The 8,674-nt window shown below is 37.4% G+C and overlaps 1 protein-coding gene across 4 annotated transcripts in view; it reads right to left on the bottom strand.

Annotated features, from left to right (window-relative positions):
* The window catches only part of LOC107664993 (AMP deaminase 1-like), a 37,373-nt gene that overhangs the window by 10,944 nt on the left and 17,755 nt on the right, over nt 1-8,674 (bottom strand). Inside the window, exons 4-9 of one of the 4 annotated variants that reach the window (XM_016455700.1) lie at nt 7,401-7,508; nt 5,761-5,772; nt 4,803-4,808; nt 3,509-3,674; nt 729-834; nt 109-274 (exon numbers count right to left, since the gene is read on the bottom strand). In XM_016455700.1, the coding sequence (XP_016311186.1) occupies nt 109-274; nt 729-834; nt 3,509-3,674; nt 4,803-4,808; nt 5,761-5,772; nt 7,401-7,508 (564 nt within the window). The remainder of the gene's footprint in view (nt 1-108; nt 275-728; nt 835-3,508; nt 3,675-4,802; nt 4,809-5,760; nt 5,773-7,400; nt 7,509-8,674) is intronic. The other 3 variants (XM_016455701.1, XM_016455702.1, XM_016455703.1) reach the window with 3 other exon arrangements.

The raw sequence follows: 8,674 nt of genomic DNA, 5'->3' as shown, positions 1-8,674 counted from the left end.
AATGACATGATGGTGAGAAATTAATGACAGAGTTTTCATTTTTGGGTGAACTATCCCTTTAAATCAAATATTTATGTTTTTATCATGAAATTCTGTTTCTGTTATTACCAGGGTGCACTTGATCTTCAGGTTTCCACTGCTCTCCTTCAATCTTGCATAAGAACTGAGAGGGAGTGTTGGGGAATCTCTGGAAAGCCAGCCTCATGTACTTCTCTCTGATGGTCAGGGCACGGTACAGCCCTGTACAGGCCAGCTCAAAATCATCCATGGTCACCTGCAGAACAGTTTGGAAGGACGCAATTCTGTGCAACGCCAACGCTGATTGTTATATTTGAGATGCCTATATCTATGAGTGGAAATGTGTTGACAAATGCAAATGTATATGGAGTCATAGAGTGCACTGACTGGGTGACACTATATTTAAATGTCACAATGTCCTTGACGTCATGCCAGGGTGGATGAGTTTGAATATTATATAAGAGTAGGCAAGAATTGATGACTACATGTGAAAAGCGAACTCCTGAACTCTCTTAAATCCCCCTCCTAAATGTCAGATATAGATTTCAGAAACCACATCCAGGGATGGGCTCCACCTGCTAAGATGGAGAGACCCCTTGGCTGATCTATTTCAGCTGGCCAGTTACCTGCAAAGGGCAGTTTGCAAATCAAAACTTACATAACATGTACATGTTCCAGTCGGTTCCTGAAAGTTATATGTTGGAACGTACCCCAGCAGCGTAGTCACCAGTGATGGACACTCTCTGGAAGTGAGGGACCTCCAAGTAGGATGGTGTATCTTCTAGCACGGGCTGAGTGCGACTGAGATGCTTCTTACTGTGTGGAGATTGGTTAAAGATTAGGTTAGGGTGGACCCTTTTCACAGACGAATATGAAGTATTTATATTTTCATTTACAACATATTTATCAGTATACTTTGTGTTATTTGGCATTACATTCCGGAACAGGGGAACAGGCCAGTTTAAATCAAATTAAACATTAAATCAATGTCCACTTAATGTTTACACTAAGTGCAAATAGCTATAGATTCTATTTACACCTAGCAGGATTTTCTGCTATTTATACTACTTATTGCAGATAGTGGCAATTATCTGCACCTCAGTATTGTAGTACATTATAAAACAGTATGCAATAATAACAATAACAACGACATGATATCTGATTTGAAAAAGTAGGAAAATAAATTAGGCAAAACGCGATTCGAATCCCGGTCGACCGTGTCAAAAACAACTTCGACACATGGGCTACTTTACCATCTGTGCCACTGGAGATAGTCTTCTGTAATGCTTTGTAATCACACATTGATGGGCGGAGTCAGTGTAAATAGCCTCTGCCAACAAGGAGGGCTATTTGCACTTGTAAATAGACACTCCGTTTTTTTATTTGTGAACTGATGTTCAGCTGTTCTTTTTAATAGTCAACTTATTTTCGGGTCAACGTCATAAAAGCCCTGTAAACTTTGTCACAGGCAGGAAGATACATCTTTAATTTCATCAAGTTGAATGTTCACTACAAACTGACGCAGTCATCACATTTTCAAGTCATTTAATGTTTCATTTTGAAGTGACACAAAGCAGTGATATCTAAACAGGCGAGTTGTTTACTTAAAGAGTCATTTTCTTCATTAGGCCAAGAGCTTGCACGAAAACAAGAGGCGGGATTTATCACACGAACCAATCACATCCAATCATAACCGATCATATCCAATTATAGCGCGACGGAGGCATTGCCTCCTCTCACGTGACTTTCCCCCATTCATCTCAATGAGCCTCCAGAAAAGTCATGGCAGATTTAGGGTCTCTGTAGAAAGTCTATGGACCGAAGGGAGGCAAGCCTCCGCTCTAACTTTACCTGTGGGTGTCGCTGTTGTACAGTGTTACTTTATAAAAACGAGTGACTTTTAGACTTTTAATGTCATATTTAGTCATATTTGCGTTGTTTTATTTTTGTAATATGGATTATTTTCTCATCCACTTTTGAGGAGAAGAGACACTGCCTCCCTTGCCTCCTCGGAGGAAACGCCCCTGATATATATATACATATATATTATTATTAGTTTTCAAACAAAGTTTTAATAACCTCAAAATAAGCAACAAAAGTAGAGTTCGCCTGAGGCCTGACGGTAGATGGCTCAGACGGTAAGTACTGGTACTGTCATTATTTTTCCCTCTATTATACATGTATGTATCACAAAATCTCGATTTGTGCACTTGTTTTGTCACAATGTTTTGTTTAAAACCGTCGACGGCTACTTAAAAAAAAAAAAGACTTGCACGGTAAAACGCAATTTGGCTCGCGCGAGCCAAATGTCAAAATATAGAAACATTTAGTAAATTTTCTAATGACATTTTACAACTAAATAAATTAATGTCAGTTTAGACAAATGTGTTTTCGTTTAACAAATGATGTACACTTCACAGGTTAAGACTTCAGTCGTGACTCGTATCATTAGCTTGAAAAGGAGTTCTCTTTCGTGATGCTAGCCATGTTGAGACTACAGCGAATATTATTCACTTAACCTACACAGACCTTAATTAATTTGAGTAGACCTCATGTTTAGACTTGATGAGTAGACATTGTTGTTAAATACAGTATATTTCTACAAGTGGTCAGTAACGTTACCCTAAAACTTTTTATGCTGCATCCTCACCAATAGATGTCAGTATAAAGTTCTGTTGTATCAATTAGCAAAACAACAATTACCTAATTTACCTAAAAGGATAGTTCACTTAAAAATAAAAATTCTGAAAATTTAATTACTCACCTTCATGTCATTCCAAACCTGTAAAGCCCAAAACACTTATATATATGTTTATGTCGCGTTGATTTCATGTCACATTTTTATTGGTTGGTCAGGAAACGTGGATCGTACCAGCAAACACACTGTGCGAAGATCATGCTTGATCATGATGACCGTGACAATGGCCGTCTTTGAACCTCTCTCACTGTACGACACAGTACCACCGATTAGGAGCCACGATTGTTTCACGATGCCAATCTTTCATCTGGTACAACTGAAAATCGTACAGTGTGTTTAGGGCTTAAGACCTTGTATTATTAGCCTATATTTTTGATGAAATCCGATAGCTTTTTCTCTGAACGGAAACGTTCCCAGGCCTAGAAAGATATAAGGACATCATTAAATTAGTCCATGTGACATCAGTGGTGAACTGTAATGTTACGAAGCTCCAAGAATACTTTTTGTGCGCAAAGAAAACAAAAATAATGACTTTATTCAACGATCTCTTCTCTTCTGGGTCAGTCTCCACCACTATTGCCTGTCTATGCAGAGTCATAGAGCTCTCGTATTTCATCAAAAATATCTTACTTTGTGTTCTGAAGATGAATGAAAGTCTTGCGCGTTTGGACCGACATGAGGGTGAGTAATTAATGACAGAATTTTCATTTTTGGGTGCAGTAACCCATTAATTAAAAAGCAGTTATATAATTCAAAGATAAAGTTATATAATTGTATGACTTGTACACTGACCGCTTCTCCTCATCATCATCCTCGGTTACATGTTGGGCCAGCCCTTGGTTGAGGATAGGGCAGTCATCAGCCACATCAAACAGGGATATCTCGTCACGGATATCATCCTCTTTGGTCTCCGAAGCAAACACACGCTCTGCAATCGTACGTGTGCGATCATCCGTCTCTGATGACCAAAAAACAAAGCATGCACCACAATGGTTTTAGTGCAAATTCATTATTTAAGGAGACGGTGGCCAACCAAAGCGAAGCAAAAGGAGATGAAATCATGACTGAGGTCTAAAAGGCCCAAAAGCAATTAAAATGCATGAAGTGAGACCAACTTCTTTATGGTCTGGACATTAAGTATAAAATGTAATTTTATACTCTAAAAGCTATAAGACAAGATAAGTGACAACCAACTTGTAATTATATAAAGCATCCGAATGCTTTATATAGCGTCCGAATCCGAATGCTAGACATTTTAGACTCTAGTTCTAATTTTGAACTTTCTAATCAGAGCATGCTTTTGGCAAAAGAAAGACACTTTTTCAGAATGATTCAACTATTGAGTCACTGTGACCGCTAGCACTGCTGGAACAAAATCTCCCATGCAGAGATGAACGAAATTATGACAAATTCATTAAGCCAAGGCACACATCACGAACTAACAACAGCACAACCCAAATCATAACTTAGAAATGAACAGATAAGAAACTATGAGGCCTACATCTAGAAGCTTTTTAAGAATCGTATTAAACATGCACAGAAATACACTACTTAGTCATTTGTTTGCTTATGAACTACAGTGGGGTGCAAAATGTTTCTGATTGAATAATCAGGCTAGCAAACAATATTGACACACTATTTTCCTAATTAATGCTGTTCAGTTGCTTTGACACAATCTGTATTGTTAAAAGCGCTATATAAATAAAGGTGACTTGACTTGACTTGAATAATCATTTTTACTTGCACTATTTGTTTTCATAACAATTTCAAAGTCTTTCTTGGTATTTAGTATGTCAGTGTATACAGCAGTATTCGAGCAAGAAAATCTGTATGACATCAATGTTACAAATTTACTTACTTCATTAGTGACCTAAAACAAATGATTAAATATTTGTAATTGTTTTATGTCATAACATTTTTAGGCTTACATTTTCTTAAAACAAAGTTCTAAAACTTTTTTTTGTCTCAAGATTTTTTGCACCCCATTCTATATTTTCTTCTAAAACAAACAAATGCATAAAACATACAGATGGACATTTGAAGCAGTTTTAACATGTTGATCTCCGACGGGTTCCTTTATACTTACTCCCTTCTGATTATTCATTTCCAAAGAGTGGGCAAGGAAGATCCAAAACATTGGGGAAAAAAAGGAGGTTAGAGTTAGACTGAATTAGTAAGCAACACATCGGAACTGTCATTTTATTCACATTTCAGGGATCACACATGCCACATTAATAACAAAAAATTCTGTAATATTAAATCAGATCTCTCTGTATTGCAGGCAACCTGTAAAGCACGAGTCATGAATTTTACAATAAACTAATAAGGTTTTATATAGAAAAGAAATTGCAATGGCTGATAAAGGTAAAGTAGAAAGTACAAAATCACATAAAAAAAAAAATCTTATCAAGTCATGCTCATCACTGTGACGTTTCCACAATCCCAAGATTGCCAACATTGTCAAAAGAACTCAAACAAGGCTTGACATTTCATTATTTATCACTGTTTTCCTCACACAGAGGCAAACTTTTGTTAGCGTTCACTTCCCATGATCAAACAATTTTTTTTACTGGTCTAATCAAAGTCAAATCATGGGTGGATGTTGGTCCCGTGGGGCCCTCTTTTGTCACAATTGCAATACATATTGAACAAATAACAGGAAATTACATCACAAATTTGGAAACTAAGGGCGACAATATTTTTGGACTTCCATAGTATTTTTTCAGCATTCCTCAAAATACCATCTTTTGTGTTCAACATACAATTTTGGAACAACTTGAGGGTGAGTAAATTACAGCTATTGCTTTAGGTAAATGTCATGGATTGTGACAACTAAACAATTTGCTTATACTAAATAATATTCAACATCCCCTACTAGTCCACATTCTTCTACTCTAAAACTTTCTTCAAAAATCACACACAGTGTATCCACCTGGAGTTTCATGGCCAGTATGGGACGGGTACTGAGATTCCCTTATCTACCAGTTCATGCCCTTTCCAAACACACAAACAATCATCCGCCTACGATTCCTCCCAATACTTACGCTTCTCCTCTGCTGGGTTAGTAACATGTACCCATCAGACATGGGACAGGATTCATGTAGAGAGGGGCAAACGAAAATTTACGGTCACAGACAACACACATGGACCAAAACAGTCATCAAATGAAGTGTTATTTACACAATTCACCCCCCCCATCTGCCATTGTTCAGCTAAACAGATAGTCCCGCCCTAAACTCACACCATCAACCAACAAATTACTTACTTTCTCCTGTGCAGCTTAATAATAGGCAGAGACAAATGTATTAACATCTAATAAATTACATGTTTACCAATATTAGACTCGAGGGTCTTTTACATGGGTGTGAAATCATTAATCAGATGTTTATAACGGCCTCAGCTCAGCCAGTATGTGGCCTTCCCTTCTGCCTCGAAATGATAGTGTTTCTACTTTTAAACCTGGTGATATCAGTGACTGATATCCTATCACAGTCTGCAAATTTAAATCCAGATTATTCTTAGCCTGCACATGGAAAGCAGCATGTCTAGCAATGCAAGTCTGAAATCAACCCAATATCCTACTGTGGTCATAAGTTTACACACCTTACAGAATCTGCAATGGCTTTATGGTTTTACCATAAGTGTGATCATAAAAATTGCATTTTTTTAATGTTCGGTATGCCTAAATAATCTATTTGAATTGACAAAAATGATCCTTTTCAAAAGTTCACATATGCTTGATTCTTAATATTGTGTTTTTTAGGTTTATAATAGTTATTTGTCAACTGTTTTTGTCATTTTTATGATTCCTCTTATTTTGTTAAAATTATTAGCATTTTGCAAATTCTGCACCGAGCATGTAAACGCATGACCACAACTGCACACGCTAGGGCTTGAGAACACAGTGGACAAATATTAATGATGTAAAAATAAACTTTAAGTGAGTTACAGCATATCAAGCACCAGCATGACATTCGAGTCACTAGAATCCACTGACTAGCAAAAGAGTCACTTGCATTTTCAAGCATGCCTCTATGTGCTGTAACTAATATAACTTATAAGCCTTCGAAACCTCGCTTATAATCAGACCTAACAATCTTCCACATTGCCACAGCTGCAAAAAGCATCAGTGCGAACTCCTGCATGAATGCATGCAAATATGATACAGATTGCACTCCAGTCTATATCTAAAAAGAACAAATCAGCCTAATCGCAGGTGTTAATGAAGTAATATCACAGGCTTGAAAACCTAACACCTCTGTTTTCATTCAGCTGCTATTTAATAAAACACCAGGGGACACAGTTGAAGAACACAACGGCTTACAGTTGCTCTTTTCTTTGAATTAAAGTCCCCAAGATACTCTCATATACCAACACCTCCAAAAACAGTTGTTGGAATACCTAACCTTGCCTAGTGTACTTTTTGTACAAGCTTCTAAGAGTTGATCGGCAGAAATAACTATTCAGATACTCCCATTCCAAGATCACGGTTTCTGCCGAAGACCACAATGTCGTCCAGATCTTATGCAACAACATATTCTGTTCTTTAAAAAACTTTGCATACACATCAGTTAAGCTATTATGCTCATTTAATGTGATGAAAAACTAATTTCATAGTAGTATGTTTTGTTAAAACCAAATCTTTTCATTGTGTGATGGATTCACGTGGAGAATGGACACTCACCGGGCACAGCGACTTTGGGCATGTTGGCTGCTGGTTCTGACACTATCACTCTTGCTGTAGAAAGCTGGCCGGCCCGACACTGCTCCTTGGTAGCAGGGAAGTGTGCGGCTGGACACTGCACCAGGGCAATTTTAAGCAGTATTTGCCCACTGTAACCAGAGCTGTGTACTGGATACAAGGGGCTTGAGACTCCAGGTTCTGTGCGTTCAACTCTATTTTAAGTTTTAACAGACAGACAGGTTCAAGTGACAAGCCCACACATGGGAAAGACTGATATTATGTAAGTATTTACACACACAAACACACACACACACACGTACATCCATGCATGTAGGAGAAATACACACAATATGCTCAGTTTTCAGTTAATTTACTGGTAAAACTTCTTGTAATATGGTAGGCACATTAAACATCCGATACACATTAATATTTCCCCCCAAAAAAGACATGAAATGTTTGTTTTCACAATTTTCTGATTAAAGAAAGTCTGATACTAATAAATTGTGCTAAAACTGCAAAATACATTATAAATCAAGTTTTCATATAGCTGAAAAAGAAAGGATTGTTACTGTAATGGCAAACTTAGTTTGTATTTTATAGAAAACATCCTGCCTCTGTGAAAGCAAAGACAAAAGCAAACGCAAACACAGTACAATTAATGGGAACATGTTTCAGATTTCACTGTAATGAAATCAGGCACAGGTTCATATAAATGCCTTATAAATAGCATGATAGTCAACACCAATAATAGTTTTAACTTCTTGATAAACCTTCACTGGCTTTCAAGAAGAGACTTCAGGCATGAAAATAAACATTGCAGCAAACCTTACTATGGTCTGTTAAAATCCCAACTAAATTCATTTTTACAGCTTTCATTGGAAGATTTAAGACATTATTTAAAGGGGTCATATGATGCGATTTCAATTTTTCCTCTCTTTGAAGTTTTACAAGCTCTTGGTCCATAAAGAAGATCTGTAAAGTTGCAAAGACTAAAGTCTCAAATCCAAAGAGATATTCTTTATAAAAGTTAAGGGTCAACCACGCCTACCTAAAACGGCTCGTTCTAACACGCCCCCACATGTCTACGTCACGATGTGGGAAGATTTGCATAACACCGCCCAAATGTTCATGCAAAGAAAGAAGGCATAACTTTGATTCTCGCTGTAGTATTGTTGCCGCCGCCATGTCGTGAAGGCGCTGTGTGTTTCGTTGTGAAAGCGAAACTACTTTGTTTGGCCTTCCAAAAGAGGACGATATCTGCTTCGTCATGCCTA

The sequence above is a fragment of the Sinocyclocheilus anshuiensis genome, unplaced genomic scaffold (genome assembly GCF_001515605.1).
Source record: "Sinocyclocheilus anshuiensis isolate Anshui unplaced genomic scaffold, SAMN03320099.WGS_v1.1 scaffold363, whole genome shotgun sequence".
Lineage (NCBI taxonomy): Eukaryota > Metazoa > Chordata > Actinopteri > Cypriniformes > Cyprinidae > Sinocyclocheilus > Sinocyclocheilus anshuiensis.
This window is presented reverse-complemented; position numbering and strand designations above follow the sequence as displayed.